At 35.2% G+C, this 24,472-nt stretch overlaps 2 protein-coding genes across 2 annotated transcripts in view; one reads left to right on the plus strand and one right to left on the minus strand.

The window, feature by feature from the left end:
• Positions 1-373: 373 nt before the first annotated feature.
• On the plus strand, positions 374-7,883 carry LOC127878619 (putative nuclease HARBI1). Its single transcript, XM_052425145.1, has 7 exons — positions 374-600; positions 828-865; positions 1,125-1,225; positions 3,322-3,554; positions 6,179-6,332; positions 7,017-7,117; positions 7,665-7,883. Exons 1-7 carry the CDS (start codon positions 374-376, stop codon positions 7,873-7,875), a joined length of 1,065 nt encoding a protein of 354 aa, XP_052281105.1. The 3' UTR covers positions 7,876-7,883.
• A 1,385-nt stretch (positions 7,884-9,268) lies between these two features.
• Positions 9,269-24,472, minus strand: part of LOC127878620 (serine/threonine-protein phosphatase 6 regulatory ankyrin repeat subunit B-like) — a 45,703-nt gene continuing 30,499 nt past the window's right edge. The window contains exons 5-6 of the mRNA XM_052425146.1: positions 20,134-21,136; positions 9,269-11,266 (exon numbers count right to left, since the gene is read on the minus strand). Coding sequence (XP_052281106.1) covers positions 10,231-11,266; positions 20,134-21,136 — 2,039 coding nt within the window. The 3' untranslated portion in view covers positions 9,269-10,230. The remainder of the gene's footprint in view (positions 11,267-20,133; positions 21,137-24,472) is intronic.

Below are 24,472 nucleotides of genomic sequence, written 5' to 3' on the forward strand. Positions count from 1 at the left end.
CATATGGTGGGCCATATCCATTTTGAATGTATAATTGTCTGTACTATATGTCTTTATTTCTCAACATTCTATGTAAAACTAAAATAAAACCGAGTATGTGATATAACAATAAAATTAATATCTCATATTCACTCTCTTTTATCGATTATCGAGAGGGGACCAAGAAATACTGTTGAATTACAGTCTTAGAGTGCGTTTCACTAAGATGCGTACGCAAATAGTCTCCGTAAATATTTGCGTACGCAAATGTTATTCTCAAAAACGCGTTTCACTAAACAGCGTAAATTAACGCTGTGCGTTAATTCTGGCGTACATTTACGTCACATATGTACTTCGCGTAAATCAGAAAAATTGGCGTAAATCTGGAAGTGTCATGGCTGCCATTGCTGAAGCGTTCGCAGTACGCGAGATTCGTCCTCGAATATTCCGAGCTCGAATCGACACCTTAAGCTATCTGAGCGAAAAGCAAATCGTTGAGAGGTATCGTCTGTCGACGGAGGGTATTATTTACCTCGAGGAGTTAATTCGTGCCGATTGCGAGCCTATGAGTGACAGGAGTCACACACTGAACGTCAGAACAAAGGTCGGTGTACGTTGTTTGTTTGTCTTTTCGAACATGAATACCATATTATATATTATAATCCTTTTTTTGTGCAATTTAGTACCACATAACCGACACCTGTTTTCGTTGTTATTTCCCTTGAATACACGGACGCCATATTGTTGTGAACGAAAAGCTGATGTGGTATCTCCACAATTTAGTTTGGAATTTTATTCTTGTTTGTTTCTCTATCTAAACATATAAGTCTTAACATTATATACCGTAGAACATGCACGAAATGCATTGATTCATCTGCTTCTTATGGTACGAGTTTATAGACCTTCAGTTGAATTTTTTTTTGAAGAGTAACTGATTTTGACAATGACATTTTTTTGTGTGTTATTTATTAATATTATTTACAAACAAACTTGTGTTTGTGTAGTCCCATTTTATAGTTATTTCTGAACAAACGTGGATAAACTATTGTTCAGGAAATTTAATAAAGGTTATATATCACATAAGTAATTTTGAGAGACAAATTTTATTAATATTTTGTATTGGATTGCATGGGTCTCTTTTTCAGCTCCTAGTAACACTACGTTACCTTGCAAAAGGAGATTTTTTAGCGAGGTTGGAGATCTCCATGGAGTCAGCAGGAGCTCTGTGTGCCGGTGTATTCAACAGGTATGCCTTAACCCTTTGCATGCTGGGAAATTTGTCGTCTGCTAAAATGTTGTCTGCTAAATTTCTAAAATAAGCATTTTCTTCGATTTTTTTCAAAGAATACTCTCTGAATAGCAAACAGTTCGGATCCTGATGAGACGCCACGTTTTGTGGCGTCTCATCTGGATCCAAACTGTTTGCAAAGGCCTTCAAATTCCGGTTCCAGCGCTCAAAGGGTTAAGAAAACTTTATTGTGAAAACGTTCTCCTAAATTAATTAAACAATTTTCAATTAAAAGCTGTTTAATTCTTCTGCGGTTGAAACGCATCATTGCTAAAACGAACTTAGCTAAAGTATGCCACTAACCAGGCTGACATATTCCAACCTACAGCGATATAATGGTTAACTAGAAATGGCGCGGCAGAGGCCGACGCGTATCCCCACGCCGAATGTTTGACCTAGGTGTGCCCCAGGGTTGGTAATGGGGCCATGCATAGCTGAGATTGACCGTATTGTCATAAGAGAAGTTCATCATCAATTAGAAGTGAATTGGTGTAGAAATGAAGAAGTTATAGTAAAAGGCAATTTTGGGTGGGTGTGACATATGTGGGCAGGGCGCCCCAGGGTTGGTAATTGTGCCATGCATAGTTGAGATTGACCGTATTGTCATAAGAGAAGTTCAGTATCAATTTGAAGTGAATCGGTGTAGAAATGAAGAAATTATAGTAAAAGGCAATTTTGGGCGGGTGTGGTCTATGTGGGCGGGGCCCAAGGGTTGGTAATGGGGCCATGCATAGTTGAGATTGACCGTATTGTCATAAGAGAGGTTCAGTATCAATTTGAAGTGAATCGGTGTAGAAATAAAGAAATTATAGTAAAAGGCAATTTTGGGTGGGTGTGGTCTATGTGGGCGGGGCGCCCCAGGGTTGGTAATGGGGCCATGCATAGTTGAGATTGACTGTATTGTCATAAGAGAAGTTCAATATCAATTTGAAGTGAATCGGTGTAGAAATGAAGAAATTATAGTAAAGGCAATTTTGGGTGGGTGTGGTCTATGTGGGCGGGGCCCCAGGGTTGGTTATGGGGCCATGCATAGTTGAGATTGACCCTAATGTCATAAGAGAAGTTCAGTATCAATTTGAAGTGAATCCGTGTAGAAATGAAAAAATTATAGTAAATGGAATTTTTTGGTGGGTGTGGCCTATGTGGGCGGGCGCCCCAGGGTTGGGATTGGGGCCATGCATAGTTGAGATTGACCCTAATGTCATAACAAAAGTTCAGTATCAATTTGAAGTGAATCCGTGTAGAAATGAAAAAATTATAGTAAATGGAAATTTTTGGTGGGTGTGGCCTATGTGGGCGGGGCGCCCCAGGGTTGGGAATGGGGCCATGCATGGTTGAGATTGACCGTATTGTCATAGGTGAGGTCCAGTATCAATTTGAAGTGAATCGGTGTAGAAATAAAGAAGTAAATGTAAAATAACCTAAAAAAATGAGTGATAATTTCTGACGCGGCCCCACCCCAACCCCTATAACTTTTGACCCAGGGGTCAGATCAAAATTCCAAATAGTGCAGGGTCGCACATATGCTCATAGATACCATGTGTGTAAATTTCAAGGTTCTAGTGCTTTTAGTGTAGGAGGAGATAGTGGCCAGGACGGACAGACAGACGGACGGACGGACGGACGGACGGACGGCGGAGATCACCACAATATCCCCACCTTTTTTTCAAAAAGCGTGGGGATAATGAACGTTTTGCTGATAAAAAATGATTTTATCGGGTTTGTACCCTTAAGGCAAAAAATGGTTCATGTATACTAATGCACCTCAATGTATGCACAAATTATGTCTGTTTCCAGCATCTTATTTGCATAATTTCCAAAGCTTTATTAATAAATTAGATGCCCTAACATTCATGAAGCGACTATTTATTACTGCTATTTACTATTGTGTAAACTGATATATGTTCTAATGAATTCATTGAAAAAAAGGAATTATTTGCATATATGAATAACATTAGCACATTCTTTGTGGAGGCCATCTTCTTCATCAAAAAATAAAAACCAGTCGATTGTAATATTTAAGATTATAATATGAGACATTCTATAACTTTCAGGTTATAAGTGCCATTAACCGAAACCTGAACAACATCACCTTCCCAACATCTTTGCATGACCTTGCTGCAACAAAACAGAAGTTCCATCGTGTAGCAGGAATCCCGAATGTTATTGGCGCTGTAGATGGAACACTGATCCCAATTCAAGCTCCATCTGAAAATACTCAGACGTATGTGTGCCGAAAAGGATACCATGCTGTAAACATTCAAGCTGTTGTGGATAGCAGCTTAAGGTTTGTTTATTTTGTTGTACCCCATTGGTAGGGAGAGGGGGGCTATATGTGTAGTTTTCTAAGCATAATGCTTGTGCGTAAATTGTCATCCCTAATCATGGACGACAATTTATGCTTTAACCCATTTATGCCCAGTGGACTCTCCCATCCTTTTAGATTGGATCAATTTATTTCCAAAATAAGGGATGTCTAGTATATTTATTTCTATATTTATGCCCCCCTTCGAAGAAGAGGGGGTATATTGCTTTGCTCATGTCGGTCGGTCTGTCTGTCGGTCCGTCCACCAGGTGGTTGTTAGACGATAACTTAAGAACGCTTGTGCCTATGATCATGAAACTTCATAGGTACATTGATCATGACTAGCAGATGACCCCTATTGATTTTGAGGTCACTAGGTCAAAGGTCAAGGTCACGGTGACTCGAAATAGTAAAATGGTGATTTGAATGATAATTTTAGAATGCATACGCGGCCAACAGGGCACACTCTGAACAATATTACTGAAGCAACTGGTCTGTAATTCTAAATCTATAATTATCAGTCCAATGAAACATCATCCTTTTAGTAAAATACAGTGGATCAGTAAAAATATTATCAGAATATGAGATTTTTTGTATATTTTGTATATTAAATATTGTGTTAATGTTTAATTTTGTTGATTAATATAAATATAAGCAGGACAGGGGAGGTAATACACTACAGGGGAAACAAATGCAATAAGTTTAAATTTATTGTTACAGATTTGCCTCCCTTGTAATATATTTAAATTTTACCAAATGTAAGGCTAACTGCATTTTTGTAATGCATACTACTACTACTACTACTACTACTACTACTACTACTACTACTACTACTACTACTACTGCTACTACTGCTGCTGCTGCTGCTGCTGCTGCTGCTACTACTACTACTACTACTTCTTGTACTACTACTTCTTGTACTACTACTACTACTACTACTACTACTACTACTACTAGTACTACTAGTACTACTACTGCTACTACTACTTCTACTGCTACTACTACTACTACTACTACTACTACTACTCTACTACTACTACTACTACTACTACTACTACGACTACTACTACGACTACGACTATACTACTACTACTACTACGACTACGGCTACGACTGCGCTACGACTACGACGACGACTACTACTACTACTACTACTACTACTACTACTACTACTACTACTACGACTACTACTACGACGGCTACTACGGCTACGACGGCTACTACTACTACTACTACTACTACTACTACTACCACTACTACTACTACTTCTACTACTACTACTACTACTACTACTGTTTCTTTTGCTACCACCACCACCACCTACTACTACTTCTACTCTATTACTACTACTACTACTACTACTAATACTACTACTACTACTACTACTACTTCTTCTACTTCTACTTCTACTACTACTACTACTACAACTACTACTACTTCTACTACTACTCTACTACTACTTCTACTACTACTACTACTACTACTACTACTACTACTACTACTACTACTACTATTTCTTCTGCTACCACCACCACCACCACCACCACCACCACCCACATTGACAAAAAACGTATTCAGTGACAAAAAACGTCTTCACACAATTGCTGCTACTACAACTGATAGCCCATATAGGGGGGGGGGAGGCATGCATGTTTTACAAACAGCCCTTGTTAGAATATTACTTACTACAATTCCTGTAAGCAAACAGCGTAGACCCAGATGAGACGCCGCATCATGCGGCGCCTTTCTGTCTACGCTGTTTGCAATGTCCTTTTTTCAGGACACTAGGCATGAATGGGTTAATTGAATTTATTGTTTAAATGATGTAAGAGACATATAATCTTATCGAAAATCTAGTTAGGCGAAAAGTGTCCTCCCTGATTAGCCTGTTGGGACTGCACAGGCTTATCTGGGCTGACACTTCACGCACATGCATTATGCCCAGTTTTCTCAGAACGCCACAAATATTGCAGTCACTCTGTCATGGGAAAGAATTACATCGATATCTCCATGGTGGAGGTCACACTTTGTACTAATTCCTTAGAAATGCCATTAATTAGCTTCTCTTTTTTTGTGAAGACAACATGCAAAATATTCTGTTTCAATGTGTCATGTGGAGGTATTCATAACGTCTATGAAAAAGCTTTAGTTTTGTTTTGTTCCCTTAGAACCAGTTTCAATAACGACATAGATGTTTGTATTTAAATAAAATTACATCACTAATTGTATAAACCTTTTTCATATAGTTATAATAATTATGTATTTTTTTTTTTAAATAATCAACAATAAAGTACATCATTAACTTAAGGGGCATATTGACAGTATTAACCTATATAAATGCTACCATTAAGTATAGCACACAGTCCAATTTTTACTAATATAAGAAAATGAGGAACACTTCTTTATTGATGAAATAATTATTACAACAACTTAAAACGCCTAAAAATATTATTCCCAACACGATTCGAACTCTAGCTCAACGTAACTTCTAATTTTCAATGAATATTTTGTACACTGAAGTATTGTTCAAAGTCCATTTTAGTCTGTTAGCATGCGGTTTGAAATGCACTTTTAAGCATTTGATACATTGTCAAAAATATGCACAGGTTTACCAATGTCAATGCAAAGTGGCCTGGTTCAACACACGATGCAACAGCATTTGATAACTCTTCACTGAAGGACCACCTTGCTACCAACAAGCCAGGATGGCTATTGGGAGATTCTGGTTATCCATTGAGAGAATACCTGATAACACCCAAGGTATTTTCATGGATTGTAGGTTTTTGTTATCTTCTTGTTGTATTAAAGGGGCATACTGACGGCTTATGCTCTACAATATTATCAACAATAAAATAACCTTTTGATCAGTAATTGAAATTAATGGAATTTTGTCAGTACAGAGCTATTTTCTCAGCAATTATTGCATGAAATGTAATTAAACTAAAATAAATGTGAATCATCATAATGCGGTGGTTCATTACATAAATGTTGTAGGGCTCGACTTCGTATTTCAAGAGTACTGTCCTCTTAATTGATTTAAATTCAGTATTTTTTTGGTGTTCATTTCTAGAGTTATGGACCTTTAAATGACTGATATTGAGCATTTTGTATGTCTCGGCTGTAGTATGGAATTTAATGAAATTCAAACTAAATGTGTATTATCATCCTTAGTGTATGCAGGATGATTATGTCTTTTCGGAGTTGTACCTTTTATTAATTACATCTAAAGAACTTTTTATTCGGCGGCGGATACCAAGTAAATGAATTTGCTTGTTTATATGGAAATAAACATTTCCATTATTATTTTTTAAATTTCAGAATAACATTCTCTAAACATTTATTTATAATTTTTAATTTGAAAAATATTTACAATAGATTATTCAGATTGTTTATGAACTACTTTGCAATTTTCAATGGTTGAAATGAATTTTCCATTTGTTTTAGAACAACCCACAAACAGCACAAGAATTGCAATTCAATGGGGCTCACAGCCGAACTCGAATTTGTGTTGAAAGAGCATTTGGACTTTTGAAGGCTAGATTTAGGTAAATTTGAGTGTTTGTTCAAATTGCATACTTAGTATATTATAAATAAGTATTCTGTTTTTCTTAAAATTGTGTAGCTTGGCAGAATTAATGTCAGTTTTTTTCATGTTGATTTATTTACATGTATCACTATTTTTTAACTCTTTTTTTTAAAGCAATTTAAAATAAAACGGGTACGTGTTATGCATGCCAATAACTATTGTTATCAAATAAGAAATATTGTAAGGATTGTATTTAAATCTTAAGCTTGAGTAGCCGGTCAAAATTGCAGGATTGTATTGCTTTATTTGATTACCATAGAACTATATATTTATATATTTCAATGACAAAATCTTCCAAATGCCCTTGAAGCATTGAATATTTCTGTGTATTTCCAAAATTAGCACAATTCTAATTATGAGAAAACGGTCAAGTTTAAAAAAACATGTTGAAAAAACAGTAAATTCTTTCATTCTAATCTCTACTTGGGAGAGTAAAAAAACGGTTGGGTCAGTTAGAAAAAATTAGGGTTTGCCATGTTAGTGGTAATATGAAAAAACAATTTCAGGTGTCTGCATAGAAGTGGTGGTGTCCTTCCATTCCGTCCTGGCAAGTGTATGGAGGTGGTTGTGGTGTGTGCCAAACTCCACAATTTGTGCCTTGACCTCAAGATACCTTTTGACAATGAAGAAGAAGTGGACATTGATGATGATCCACAGAATCTGTATCCTGAGGGCAACAATCAGCAATGCAGGCAGAGACTAATTGCAATGTTTTAAAGGATATGTTCTTATTACATGCTTCATTCAAAATTTAAAGTCAGTCGAATGATACGCCTGCATTGTGTTCTGATTGACTAGGGCGTATCATTCGACTGGCTTTTAATTCCCACATGGAATTGTAATTATGTGGTTGATGTTGGTGATTATGTTCAGCAAGTGAAAATTTACCTGTTTCACTATTGATTAAGGAAAATTAAGTATGTACTTGTAATTATAATTGTATGCCCCCTTTAAAAAAAGGGGGTATAATGTTTTTGGCCTGTCTGTCTGTCTGTCATTGTGTGTGACTGTCCCAAACTTTAATCTAAGTTAGAGTTTTGTCATAACTTTTGCAGTATTGATCATAGCAACTTGATATTTGGCATGCATGTGTAACTCATGGAACTGCACTTTTTGAGTGGTGCAAGGTTGAAATGGTTTCAAGTCATTAACTACAAGTACTGGAGTCCTGACGATTTATACTCTATTTAACACTGATTTAGCATAACAAATGACAATAGGGCATCCACAGAAGTATGGATCTGCTTCAATTCCTCCAGCTTCTGCTCTTCAACCTTTCGCATCTTCTGCATTTCCTCTATTTTCATTCGCTTTAGTTCGAGCTGCTGCTCTTGTAAGTCCATGTAAGATTTTTTTCGCAATTAGTTTTTTTCCAAAATTCATCATTTTAAATTAGTTTTTTTTCCTACAATGAAACCATGTAGAAGAAAACGGCAGAACGTGTATTATTTACAGCTTCTCTATGTTCTGTACTTTTGTTGTGCTTGACTATGGTGTCTCTTTGAATGTTGCACGAGCCCTCTCTCGCCCAGACAGACGCCACATTGTGTTTTATACGAGGAGAACACCTCAAATGAATCAAATGAATATCGGCATCCGAGCCTTCAATCTGTAACCAGGGAAAGTCATTTTCCATGCTGAGATCTGTTTTTGCGTGATACCGCGATGTTTGGGTTTGGAGATCTTTGATTCCACCGTTTTTGACACTATATAAGATAATAGTCTGCCAACAATAGACTTTGGACTTTGATCTCGTCGCGAAATGAAACTAAGTATACTTGGCGCTGTCACCGAATGAAGTTTCTTTTGAACTCGTCCACGCTTTACAGCCGCCATGTTCAATTTTGTAAACAGAAGAGCGGAAACGTAAATGCGAATATTATTGGTTAGAATCAACTAATTCGCGGACACGGTATTGGAAATCTGGTTATCATTTAAGTTTCGCTGCGCAGAAGTCGGAAATTCTGTACGATCAAACAGCCGGTCATAATTCGGATCCGTCTGTCTCAATTCGTTTTGATACGATGGATTTTGATTTTCTTTTCGTTTTTCTTTCAAAACAAATCGTAATAACGATAAAACGATGCTTATCTGGAGCTCTGTTAATTTATGTATTAGTCATTGTACATAGAAAAATAGAATATAATAGTAATTACACGAATGAAAGCTTCGAATAGTACCGATGAACACTTGAAATTCCGATAAAATTACACAATAACAGACAAATGCTTTATGAAATACACACATGCATTGTATGTAAAGTATACATATGAACATAATTACATTTACTTTTTCATGTTCATTGTAAAACACCAAAATATATTCAAACGACGGATTTATACTAAGACAATTATACAATAACGTCCCATTCCCAAATAGCACGAACAACCGCGGAATTTATGGGGCAGCCATCTATTTTATACTAACAAACAACAAGTCATATGAACATGTTTGCTAGGACTGAGATTGATATAATGCGATATAATACTGATAATTAGGTTGAAAATACAAAACAATGATTTGAAATCGTATATAAATGAACAAAGACCTCCTTATAAAAATAAAATTGGCTACATGAATACAAAAAAGATATACTTAACAACGTGAACCATGCAGTAATAACCATTGACTACATTAAATATGCATACCATTTGCAACATGTTTCATGCAAAAACAACATGAATAGATTGACATTAATTAAAGACAACAATTGAAATATGATGTTAACAATACAACATGACATCTGGGACAGAAATATACATGTATATTCAAGATCAATCGTCACGTGGTATCTAGCCTATCTCCGGACGACCTGAGTACAACCATCACTTGTCAATAGCAACTGATCCGTTTGGAGTACTTAATAAAGTGTATGTTTTACTAATAACGCGTTGGACCAAGGGCACAGTTTACAGTTAAACTGTAAGTATGACTAGAACATATATACATGTAAGAAACCGAGTGCAGAATTAGTTTATATGGAACCCTATTCAAGGGATATGTAAAACGAAATGAGGTAAATGTGAATTCAACAAAAAGATAAACTAACGTTAACAGAAACATATTGATACTTCAATCTGTGTCACTGTCCACAGATTCGGTGCCATGTTTCGCGCCTGCAGCCGCAAGGATCGTGTATACCCCGTCCTGGTGATGGTCACGCGCAAGGTCAAGGGGCGTGTACCCGCTGTACGTCCGTGCGTCTATATTGCACGATCTAACACTCATTAACGTCCGCACCAGTTTGACGTTACCGCTAATACACGCCATGTAAAAAACAGTTCTACCCGCTTTCCTCTCAATTATGTTTAAGTCTACGTCGCGTTCGATGAGGAGTTGTAATATGTCCACGTGTCTATTTATGACTGCAAGATGAAGACAGGTCAAACCATCATAGTTCGCGATATCGAAATCCTGTGGAATGTTTTGATAAGGTATATCGAAAGAATGGCATTGGATTTCGCGGTTTCGCACTGGCTCTAACAAACAACGAGCAATTTCGTACAAACCATCACGAAAAGCTATATGAAGCGGCGTATTTCCGTTCCTATCGACTGCCGTGACGTCTGCGCCTGTGCACACCAGCTGCCGCGCGATGTTCATTTTGCGCATTATAACCGCCAAATGTAGCGGCGTTTGAAAGAGTTTGTTTCGTATGGACAGAAACGTACACGCTGGGGCCATTTTGATAATTATAGTAATCAACCACAGCTTGTCCAAAATAATTGCAAGATGCAAAGGCGTATCGCCGTCATCGTCTTTTTTAAACATTTCTGCAGTATTACGCACGATGTCCTGTTGAAGTACATTATTGACATTCACACTATTAACATATTGTTGTCCATTAGCTTGAAGGTCGGACAAGTTACATGAGTCTAGTTCATCAGACAGCGTTGTCACCGTTGGATATTTGTCCGTCGCTGAGTATGGATCAGTTGTTACTTCTGATGACGGTGATTCGTCTGCCCGAAGGCAATACTCCTCCTCCTCTGATATTTGCCGGGCATGCGTTGGCATGGCTAATCTGGATTTCTTGACATTGTGGTGCGTTCCTTCCATATTGCAGTTCAAATGTGGTTGGTTGCTTTTCGTAGAACGTCTCCAGTATCTTTATCTATGTTATATAGATTTACTTTCTGAAATATATAACATTGATAATTAGTAACATTTATTAAACGTGATCATTTAAATACCAATACCATCACAAAGGCGACAGCTACACTAATCGTGTTGAGCATAAAAGCTATTTTCGAAAATCATAATTATTGAAAGAAGTTCTCCTCTTTGACCCGTGTCCGTAACTATTATAGACATGGTCCCAAATCTTGATCAACTAACTATAACCAGAACACAACCATGGAGAATCGACCGTTTCATGATTCAAATATAGATTCAAATCAATATATATTAGAACTATTAAATAGACATGCCAAAATATGTTAAATCATTATTTACGTTACAAAGCCCCTTGTAAAGTCAGTCAATTGAACGCATTCATCTCAATTTTTTACCTTTCGGTGCGACTAATAATAATGTTTACATTAAACGTGGGTTGTAATGATTTGACATTTTATCTCAAGGTTACTGGGACATAGATTGTTAGTTTCTTTGCTGGTAGCTATCAGATAAACACCCCACATAACAACTTAAGTCTGCACGTGTGACGCGTCCCGCCTAGTTATGCAATACAAGGCGGGGGAGTAATTACATGTAACTCGAAACATTAATTAAACACTGAACAACACTCTATCTTCAAGGGGCTCCTGAACTCTATATTGGACACTCGGATGTATGTACTTAAACATTCTAAGCACCGGCTTGAGCATTAAACGGCTTGAGCATTGTTACATAAAAATGTATACAAGTTTGTGTTCAGTTGAGAACTTGCCGAAGTTGTTTTATTAAAATAAAAAATTCATGCTTCTAGTTTACTTTTTCATTATTGAATGCATTGAAATATGTGTTGCAACCACCATTTCATTTTTATTTTCTTTAATATCATTTGTCATAACCAACAAATGGAAATTTATAATTGTAATGTTGGTAGATAAATATCCGTTCAGACGTGCACGTGCGCATTTAATGACCGATACGTGCACATGTGGAGATCTGCAGTTACGCACGTTAAGACTTGCTCGAGGAGACCAGTACACGCGCACGTTCGGAACACAATAGTTAGGATGTCAAATTCATGCCACCTTAAATAATATCGTATACTATCACACTGTATTTAAATATGTGTTCGTTGCTGACTTAAGTGAAATAAGCTATCCAAATTACCGCTACGTTTAACTAAAATTGTATTTGCTTATAACTAGACAAATATTGCACAATCTGTCGCAATTTAGGATTGTATAACTCTTTAGCCAATTAAGTGGTTAAAATACCTAATCATAAAATATATTTGAGGACCGTAATCACAGTTTATTTGTCGTTTAAATTTCACTGTTGCTATGGTAAACAAGCTCCGCACTAAATGATGATATGGTTTGTTCTTCAACTAGCAAATTCATAACTGGTCAATGTTAGTGTTATTGTATAGGCATTTCGTATGCGCTTCGTTTAATGTTTTTAGGGAATAGGAAATATGTCTGTTGGATGCTTATTTAGTAATACGAATCTATGAAGAAAAAAACACTCACGAAACAAAACATTAAAAGAATCATTCGACCAACTGTGGTAGTTTTTTATACATATTTTGTGTCAGTTTGTATTTGTCACAAAAATCCACAATATTTTTTTTGCTGTCATAATAATACGGTGAATACCTGTGATTTGAGTTCAAAATTGAAAATAAGACATAATCCTTATTATTAAAGGCCTTTTAATAAGTTTGATACACAAAATTAACAGTAAGTGTTATCACTTGGTTTACTTAACGAAATACAGTAAAAATGGTGTATTTGTTCAATTCATAGAACCTGTCACTGAAATATCCCTCAAGTTTACAGCAATACATGTATGTACATCTAAATGAAAAAAAAATGATACTTTTAAAAATCAAGTAATCTCGCAAAAATGAACATATAGTTCAAAATTGATAAAATGGAAACTTGGAATAAATAAACAAAGATATATTAAAAACACCATCTATATCATAGTATATGAGCGACCAATACAAAACCTCAATTAACAACGGCACATATGATACAACAAACTTAAACGTTTATGTAAATAAAATACACAAATTAGTAGACAAAATTCTTACCACGTGCTAACCATGCTTGTTTATGACAACTGCTTACAAAAGTTGTATTTATCTCGTCTGCACTTGGAGATCGTACTCTTTCGACTAATTTCGGTTTATTCCGGAACAATCCGGTAGATCGACGTACGCAGTGAATCACCATTTATATATATTTATAGAATCCGAGTTTGTTTTATTTCTGTTGAAATAATGGGATCCCAGGATGTTCTATGTTTTAATGTCGAATGATCGTTGATTAACTGCAATAAATAACGATTTGCAGGTCTGATGTGTTAGTAATTAAATTTGATATGTGTTCCAAATACCTATTCCGAAGTGCAGGAGTGTCGATAAAAATATTTCACAGATTTTGGCATGTTTTGAAGTTTGTCATTAAATGCTTTATATTTATAAATGTTATCATTGGATATAAAAAGCTCCAGTAAAAAATCAAGAATAAAATAAGAAAAAAAATGTAACCCTCAGCAGAGCTCGAACCACTGACCCCTGGAGTCCTGAAGTAAAAGGCCTCACGCCTAGACCTCTCGGCCATCCTTCCAGATAAAATGTTATGTGTTTTTTATACTTCATAAAACCAATCCTCGTAATTTGACAAAATATAACGACAACAACAGAACTATCCAAATTATAAATTCGTTTCGCGTTGCAACGCTTTATAATTTTCGGGTTTTTCAACCGTCAAAAGATGCATATAATGGCTATTTTAGAGCATGGTAAATGTTCAGTATTACTGTTTCCTCACAAATATCATAACTTAAACGTACATTTGCGAATCTGAAACAACTTCTTTCGGCGTAGCTGTATAAGCCAGCTTTTCGCCTTAACTAACCTTTGTAAGTGTCCAATAAAATTCAAATAAAATTTCCCGCGGCTAGATACGAATGAAAACACTTCATTTTTTCAATTGGCTGATTTGAACATACAACCAGAACATTGGAAACATGACCGCGTCTTTGTAACAATATTTTACTGCGTTTTCAGCATGAAACAATTTTTATTTGTGAGCTGGCTCACAAATAATGCAGACGCAAAATTTCAAATCGCTTCGGCTTATCTACGGGGAGCCTAACTACGCTTTACACATGCCGTATCCGCGCGAGAAAGAGTTGTATAATTTATGAAAGAGGTTTGAGTTCTCCAACCATATTCATTCACAAATGGAAACATTATACGAATATCGTATTAAATGTAATAGTTTCGAACGGAGCTTATATAGAAAATCAATCAATAAACAATGATTGTATTATACCTGTCGCGGAAGAGATTGTTTATGAATAAATAAAATAGTCCACTTTCTGCTACGTCTTCATGACGTAGTATTTTTGCTCAGTTCATTCATAATTTGAGGCTATTAATAGATGCGCCTGTCGATAAACAAAGGAGAGTCCACTTGCACGGGTGATAACAACGCAATATATTACGCTTGTTTGTATTCACAGTTCTCAGTTTATAAAACGTTGAACATGAGTTCAACAATTACTACAGGGATACGATAGACAAAATCAAAAATGCTTCATTATCGCTAAAACCGATTATAACAAACAATTATGTATAACAAGAATTATCTTTTCAAAAGGTAGTCTTGCTGTTTTTTTAAATAAAGTTTGAAATTTTGTTTCTAAATAATTTAATTGAAAACAATAGTTAAAGTGATATTATGGGCATTTTTCACTGTTGAATTTAGCTGAAAAGAATTAACAGGTCAAAAGAGTTAGTTAAAATGTGGTTACTGACCAATTATCTGCAACTCATAATGCTACCAGTTGTTTATAAAAATATATATTTTATATTTGATATTCTTACGTGACTCACCCAGTCCTCTAAGCCGAAATGATACGAAAAACAAAATTGTGTCTTTGTGTCGAATCTGCACTAAAACTCAATTTAGGTTTACATGCATGATCAGTTGTCAAACGAAAGTACGGTTGATATTGAAATGCATTATTTTTCTCTTTCCGGTATATTGTTTTAGTATGTTGATGCTGCATTAACAAATATAAGTGTATATGAAGTGAAAATACCAAAAAATAAACAACGATTGCGATATACACCTATAAACTGCAAGATGCCCATAATATCACTTTTAACTATTGTGTTGTTGTTTTTTTTACTTGTTAGTCGCATATTCACCGCATGAAATGTGTGTTATAATAGGCAAACCATAGATCTACATTAGTATAAGTAGATACAAATTATGCTATGACCGCCATCATCGCAACATATCGTATGTTAATATTTGATTAACATGCAGTTTTCTTTCCAAACATTTGAATCACACTTGCATTACCGCGTCATGCGAAAATTAGTCTTGTGGTCTTTCGACCAGCGTAGCTCAAGTTTTAATGTGTTTTGCTTGAAAATTTAATACAATGCTGTTTATTACCAATACATTTTTATTTGTGAGCGAAGCTCACAAATAATGCAGACGCGATTTTGCAAATCAGTTTGCCTTAGCAACGGAAGGGCCCGTAACCCATGACTGCCTGTGTGGATAACTCCAGTCAAATTTAGCAGACGACAAAATTAATGCTTAAAGCGTTTCTGTTTATACTTAACTGGTACACTTCAGCAGACGACAGCCTGTAATTAGTAATTATGTAAACAATAGGTTTAAGAGCTTGTGGGACGTATTGGCCAGTCTAGTGTTTAAAACAGCGTGTGCGATGACATTGGTAAGTTTATCATTGAAATCTGTACATATTGGCTGCTTTCAGGGAAAACGGGGCTTAATGCAGCATTTAAAGTCACGTGGGCAAAATTGTTTCTCAATAATGTAAAGAAAATAGATAAAGTATTAGATACACATATCACAACATGTACATGATTATAGGCTTGTTATTCTTTAGCAAGGCAACCACAATTCTGAAGATGGTTGCCAGTGAAGCGACAAGTTGTGAAAAAAGACAAATTGTTGTTATTTTGTCAAAGTTATCTCAATAACATAAATATGAGGATAAACAGTCACACATATCTCGACATGTGCTTTAAGACACAATCTTTAAAATTTGAATGGGTTGTCTTCCTTTCAAACTTGCGATATAAAAAGCTATAACATTAGTTTGAAAACTGAGTTGCTTCTAAGATTATGCAATAGCGAACAACTTCAGTGCCTTCAGCGCTTTGATTCAATATTTATAAACGTATGTATACACGTAGAAATCGACTGCTGTTAAAAACAGCCTTAGTCACCTTACTTTAAAACGTGATATGTAAACTAAATATATACATTATGTTTACGTTTATGTTCTCCTATGATCGGGTATTGCGTAACATAAGCTAGACATTGACAAAACAGATATGCTGTAGCAATAGGTCATTCGTCTAGGACGGTGCAATATGACTATGCATTTCTTATTTTAAGACAAACATTAATGAAAAAGAATTAATTTTAGTACGATTTAGATGATAATCGAACCATGATATTATTTGTTAACTTAAATTGGCGTATTCCAATCAATTTTACACATCGAGTTGAATTACTTTGTTCAATAACAATTTAGAAGGTATTGTACGACTATCCATTCAAAACAAAACTTAATAATACTGTTTTCAATATCAAACGAAGACTGTAAGTTTATGGGACTCCAAGTGATCGGTTTAGTTTGTTTATATGCATACTTAATCGTTGTTATTCGGAACTCTCCAGTCTGGGTTTTTCCGATATTTGAGCACGCGCGGTAGGTACAAAAAAAAGCTGACTAGCGTATTTTAAAAGAGAGTGAATCAATAATTTCTCTTATCGCTGAATAGTAAAAACCACTTGTTCTGCTCAAACGTTCATTATAGTTGATAACAATACCATGATTTAATCATTTTTCATTAGGTGAACTAATCTCGATCGTGTTTAATTTGTAAGAATACTATGTAACACAATATAATGCTGCATGTACATATCAACAGCTTCGGTCACGTAACTATGTCATTGTATTTACTGTGCGTAGGCCTGGGCATAGAGTGTTAATGGAAGTTTGTCAACGAAACTACCAAGACATTGACTCCATCGTATATATATTATACTATTCAAATATATTTTAAATCATACAGACAAGTACCAAACAACAAAAACCTTACTATCCTCAGTCCATTCGTATTACTAGAACTGATATATCGTTCCATATCAGTTGGATATTTATATGTCTATTGATAAAGCTCTATTGCGATGCTTTTCTTTAATCTAATATGTAAAGTAAAGAAAATGATTCGCTTAAGACTAAGACTTTAAGTTTAGAAGGCACTTCAATAAAGAGCTTTACCATACATTTCTTTTATTTGCCATATCTATAAAGCATGCCAAACAAAACAAGAACATGAATAATGTTTTTCAGAAGAAATATTGCATATGTCAAGCCGTTTGCATAGGTTCCTTCATTACCACACAGCTGAAAAAGTCTGTTTTTTCATGTATTTTAAGGATGTTAGCTACTGGACCCATTCGTATAGGCGGCTTTACATCTGAACGGTGTATTTAGACTTTAATCATGTATTAAACGTCTGACATTCATGTATATCATTGTTGGATTTGTTATGTGTAATTATTAATAATAATAGTTATAGTAATAACAGCAGACTTGAATTTTGACATTTCCTAAAAGAAACACTACTGTCGTTTAAATACTTATTATCCACTACTGATTAGGAACCAAATCGGATATCTACGTTACTGGTCATTACTGTATTTATGAAAATGTTTGTACCTCCCGCGCGCGCTCAGCAGAAATCGGAAAAACCCACAGCGCGCGAGTTCCGAATTATATCTATTAGACTACGCTGTTATTTTGTTTGCATTCATAAACAGTAAGATAAGACTTTGCAGTTAGTTTGTTTACTTGCATGATCAGTAAGACAAGACAAGGTTTTTAGTTTGTTGAAGAATGTAAGACGTGTACACTTCATGCGTCAATAGTGCATTTTGCATCAGTTTGCATCGGTGAAATTACTGGACAAATGAAGCTGAAATGTGGTATGTCTTGAGACGGATGTTTCTTTAGAGCAGTATTTGAATTTCATACATGTACTTGCATGTAAAATATTTGAATTTATATTGTAACTTTAATGTACTAATATCACACTATGATGTAAAGATAAAGCTGTTTTTTTTAATTAATAAATCAATTACTGAAATAGAACATACACACGTGGTTCTGTAAAACGTTCATATTGAAAACGCATTTTTAAGTATCATATTTGTATAACCCAAGCCATCACATTCGCTACAAATGTACAGTGCTTAGACAGTATAATCGAAAAACTAAATTAAATATTATACCTACACACACAGTCAGTTAAATCTGAAAAACTGATGCACAAAGTTGTAATTCATTTTAATAACAAATCCTTAAAAACGTAACATACTCATACACACTTACAAAAAAAAATTGCTAAAAACACCTATCCCTTGGGACTTGATTAACATAACGACAACACATAGATTGACAGAGGATATAATGGTTAGTTTTTAATTATCATTTTAATAGCAAAATGCTGATTCAGATCTTCATGTTCATAATTAAGCACCATTCTGCAAGTATACACACGCAGACAATCATCTTATAATTTGGTACAGGTAAAAAAAATGTTTTGGAATGTTCCAGACGTTATACCGAAACACAAAAGTATTGCACTTCGCCCTCAAACATAAACCAACAGAAATCTAAATTATTGGTGTTTGCTCAAACTGTTAAACAGCCCATGAATGTAAAAGTACACTGAATTTAATTCAATAACAGGTAAATCAAAACCATATAGTCTTAAATTATACAGAAATACTGCATATAAGCCACTGTTGGTGTTAAATATGACAACCTACAGAAGTACATTTGAAAGTGTATATAGCAAGGGAAATAGAAACACGAATTTAGAATTTGAATGCCGATGAACACCAACTTATTGCAGATCTAATTATGTATTATTCCGATAAAACAATTACACTTAAAAACGAATTATACAATTACGTACATGTATCTATTCTAAACTTAATGAACAACCATGGAATTAGTGGGACAGCTACACAATAACCAATAATAATTAACACGTCATATCGCAACGTTTGTTAAGCCTGAGGCTTACATCATATGAGCTAATATGGATAATAGTACAGAAGAACAATTTACAAACAAACGGGAAAACAAAATTCATATAATCACAAACAATAGGCACAAACACGTATTTACAATAACTTTAAATCGTGTGTAAATTGATAAAACCCTTCATGTTTAAAACAAAGTTGGCACCATGGTTACAACGATGAAAAACTTAACAACGTGAACCCTATCGAGCCGACGGCTCGATAAAGGGGCACTAGCAGTAATATAATCAGCGAAAAAAGATGGGCATATAATTTGCAACACGTTACTTGCGTTCAAAATGTTAGTTCAGCAATATTTAAAGACAACAATCGCATTATGCTATGTACAATACAACCTTACGCCTGAGACAGTAATATAAACAAAAGATTAATTGTCAAGTGGTATTCTTAGTTTATCCAGTCTATTTGTGGACAACCTGAGTACAATAATCGGTTGCCATAGCAACACGTTTGCAGTACTTAATTAATAATATTGTAAGTTGTTTTACAAATAATGTGTTGGAGCATGGACACAGTTTACAGTCAAACTTTTAAGTATGACTGAAACTTAAACTTAACACTTACCGAGTACGAAATAAATGTGCATGGTAACGTATATGATATGTAGGAATACATTAGGTAATAGTGATGCCAACAAAAAGATAAACTAACGTTAACAAAAAACAACATATTGATACTTCACTTTGAGTCACTGTCCACAGATTCTGCGCTATGCTTTGCGCCTGCAGCCGCAAGGATCGTGTATACCCCGTCCTGGTTATAGTCTCGGGCTAGGTCAAGGGGCGTGTACCCGCTGTACGTCCGCGCGTCTATATTACACGCTCTAACACTCATTAACGTCCGCACCAGTTTGACGTCACCGCTAATACACGCCATGTGGAAAACAGTTCTGCCCGCTTTCCGCTCGATCATGTTCAAGTCTACGTCGCGTTCGATGAGGAGTTGTAATATGTCCACGTGTCTATTCGTGACTGCCAGGTGTAGACAGGTCAAACCGTCATAGTTCGCGATATCGAAATCCTGTGGAATTTTCTGATACGGTATATCGTACGGATTGCATTTGATTTCGCTATATCGTACTGGCTCTAACAAATGATGAGCAATTTCATTAAACCCATCACGGCAAGCTATATGAAGCGGCGTATTTCCGTTCTTATCAACTGCCGTGACGTCTGCGCCTGCGCACACCAGCTGCCGCACGATGTCCATCTTTCGCATAATGACCGCCAAATGGAGCGGCGTTTGAAAGAGTTTGTTTCGTATGGACAGAAACTTATGCGCTGGGGCCATTTTGATAAATATACTAGCCAACCACAGCTTTTCCATAATAATTGCAAGGTGCAAAGGCGTATCGCCGTCATCGTCTTTTTCAAACATTTCTTCCGTATTACACAAGATGTCCTGTTGTGTAGTCCGTTGAAGTAAATTATTGACATTAACACTATTCAAATCTTGGTGTCCATTAGATTGAACGTCGGACAAGTCACATGATTCCAGTTTATCACACAGCGTTGTCATCGAGGGATATTTATCGTTCGCAGAGAATGGGTCTGTTGTGACTTCTGAGGACGGCGATTCGTCTGTCCGAAGGCAATGCCCCTCCTCCTTCGATTTCTGACAGGCATCCGTCAACATGGCTAATCTGGATTTTTTCACAGTGTGGTGCGTTCCTTCCATGTTGCAGGTCATTCAGTTTCGTCATATTCGCTTTCAGTTATTTTCTGAAAAATATTACATTACCCTTACGTTAATTGTGAAACGTGAAACAACAATCGCTACATGTATACCCATACCAACAAAGTGACTGAGGCCACGGGTAATATAACCCAGCTTTGAAAATCGTTAATTGAAGATGATTTCTCGATTACCCGTGCCTGCAACTATACTTGACATGCTTCGTCGAATATTGGGAAATGTACAAAAATGGAAAATATAATATTTTAAATCCACAAGCAAACTATCAAACAAAATGCCAAAATGTAAACATATTCTTAAACTTCCAAAGTCCCTTGTTAGCTAAATGCAATGCATTGTTGTAAGATATATTGAACCACACGGTGCATGCGATATTAAGTTGTCCAACGTTGGTTGGTATTCTTTTGTCATAAATCATAAGTTTTCGTGTGGGTTGCTGTGGAAGAAACATCCACCACAACGAGATACACCTTTCCTGTTATGCGTCCCTCCCTGTTATTCAACACCAGGCGGGGGAGTACTTAGAACATGTTAACTCAAAACACAAATTAAACACTTAACAGCACTCTTGCTGTAAGAAGGTTCTGAACAGTATTGTGCTCACTCAACCTTATGTACTTCAAAACTAAATGGATGTCGGTACTAAACGCTTATCGTTCAATAAACTACAGATGTTGTAGGAGGAACTGTAATTAAGCCAAATAAGTAAGTTGTTTGTTTGCATTATCATCGGCAATAACCGGTTGGTAGATCGGCTTAACGGTTGTGTGTGCATTTCGAAATTTATGACGTCCTTCCACCGGAGGCTACATTATCAGAGGGCTCGGTTTGTGTCCGATATCTAAGTCAGATAGTATCATATCTCTTACCTAATATATTAACTAGAGTCACGAAAGTCAGGACAAAGTTTAAATTATTGCTGAAAATACGCCTGCTATACAAGCTCTATTATGTATATTGATTATATTTTATCTTAATCATGAAAACTGATACCAAGTCGGTATAAGTATTTTGTCATGGGTATGACGTATGAGCTTCGTTGTTTAAATTAAAAAAAAATGTAAGTTGGTCTTTTGTTTTCGTAATTGCTATATTTTTTTATCTTAGAGAGTACACACATACAAACTGTACAAAAAAAATCATACGACCATCTGTGGTAATTGTTGTACATAGTTTGTGTCAATGTTTTGGTCGATAATGATATTCTCCCAAATTATTTAGCTTAAGTTTAATTTTGAATGACAGGCATACTCTTTATTAGATATGGCCTCCAAATATGTTTGCTATTTCTTACGATACTTCGTGCTATTACCGGGTGAAATGAACAAAATTCATTATATATTTCCAATTTATAGGAATTGATGTCTATTGTATATCCCAAAAATTAACTTTAACACAACAATCTTACTCAAGTCACTGAGTTTCTTATAAAAAAATAATTTACCTGGACACAAATAAGATACATTTTGAAGGAAATTGCTAAATGAGAAACTTGGAATATATAAACATAAATATGACCCCAAAGCAAGTATACGAGCGGCCAACACAAAACCGTGATTATAACGACACTTTACGACACTTAAAATACTAATACATAATTTTTAAGTACCTGAAAACTCTTACCATATGCTGACCTTGCTAGTTTATGACTACTTTTAAAACATTCAGTATTTATATCATGACAAGGTGATCGTTACACATTGTTATGGCATGTTGGAAATCCAGTGTTTCACAGTTTGAACTTCGACCTTGTATTAAACGTCATAAAATATTCATGGTCGATATTCGAGATTTGAATTTAATACATAGACGAAAATGTTTGCAATAATTAATGCAAAATATCAGTTGTATTTAAGTGCCATTTTCATTAACCCAGCAATCTGTGATTAAATGCTAATGCTTCTACACAAACACAATTTATAACTTTTGTCTCAAAATTAGTCGTTTGATGGGCTTTTTGCAACGCTAAGATTCCCGGCTCAAAAATGGGTTTCCGTTCATTTAGCATTTGTATCATCCACATGTATCCCTTCAAACAAATTTAACAGGCTATGGGGTTAGAGATCTACTATTTACCGCTATTGTAAGTCGAATGGAATGACCGCAGTAGACCAAGAAAAATTACGAACACATTTTCATTTTGAATGTTCGAACATAAATGTTGTACAATAATTTTTGAAATTGATAAAGAAACCCGTAGATGGTGGCTTACAACAAACGCTTTACTTAGCTGTGTTTACATAAAATATTCTGGAATTCCGTCAAGTTTCGATTTGTATAGTTCGAGAATATTTCACTCAGATGAAAATAATACGTTTACTAAAGAGGATTATTAAACATGATTTTTTAAGAAATTTGTTTTAATGTATTCCTTTTCGAGAAAGGTTGGTACTGTGATCTTTTAATGTATTATTCGACTATTTTTATGATTGTGTTGAAATGTTACGCAATATTCAATTAACACAACTAGTATATGGATAAATTGGTTGTACATGTTTCGATTTAGAACAGTGTAATTATCTAGGGTTTCGTGTGTCCTTAAAAACTTACGTATTTAAAAGTCTTCATTTTAATATTGAGAATGACACACTTTGTAACTAAAATATGAACATTGACATTTAGTATTTTGAAAGGCAAACATCAGCTATGATATGTCTTAATTGGTTGTACATGTCTCGATTTAGAACAGTGTTATTATCTTGGTGTTCGTGTGTGCCTTGTTGTTTTACTTATTTCAAGGCCTATATATTTATAGCGAGAATCATACACTATGTAACTAAAATATGAACATTAAACTTAAGTCAGTTGACAGGCAATGATAGGTACAAACGTGTTTCATTTTACCAATTATATGAAGCTTATACATCTTCATGTATATCTTAGCTTTTTAAAAGTAAAAAGAAAATCGAGCTATTTAAGTGTCTGTTTCAAAATAGACAATATTACTCCAACGCACATTCCGTTTTTAAGATTTAATAAACGGTCTATTAAGCAATTTTTTTGTCTAAAGATAGATTTTGAGACATGACGTATACTAAGTCGCAATAACGAATAGCTATTTATGTACTGTTTTCCATAACTGACCGTTTTTGTGTTTGACACCTATTCTTTTTTAAGCATTTTGTAAACGGTCTATTATGCTATGTTTATGTTTAAAAATAGAGTTTCAACTATGACTTAAATCTGGGACGCAATAAAAAATTAAAGTCAACGGAATAACGTGCTTGAAATAAAAACAAATAATTATTGCTAATCATCTTATAATTGATAACTTCAAGTTTACCCCCCCCCCATAATTCAGCGTTATTTGTTCGTGCAATTTTGCT

This window comes from Dreissena polymorpha, chromosome 4 (genome assembly GCF_020536995.1).
Source record: "Dreissena polymorpha isolate Duluth1 chromosome 4, UMN_Dpol_1.0, whole genome shotgun sequence".
In the NCBI taxonomy this organism is placed as follows: domain Eukaryota; kingdom Metazoa; phylum Mollusca; class Bivalvia; order Myida; family Dreissenidae; genus Dreissena; species Dreissena polymorpha.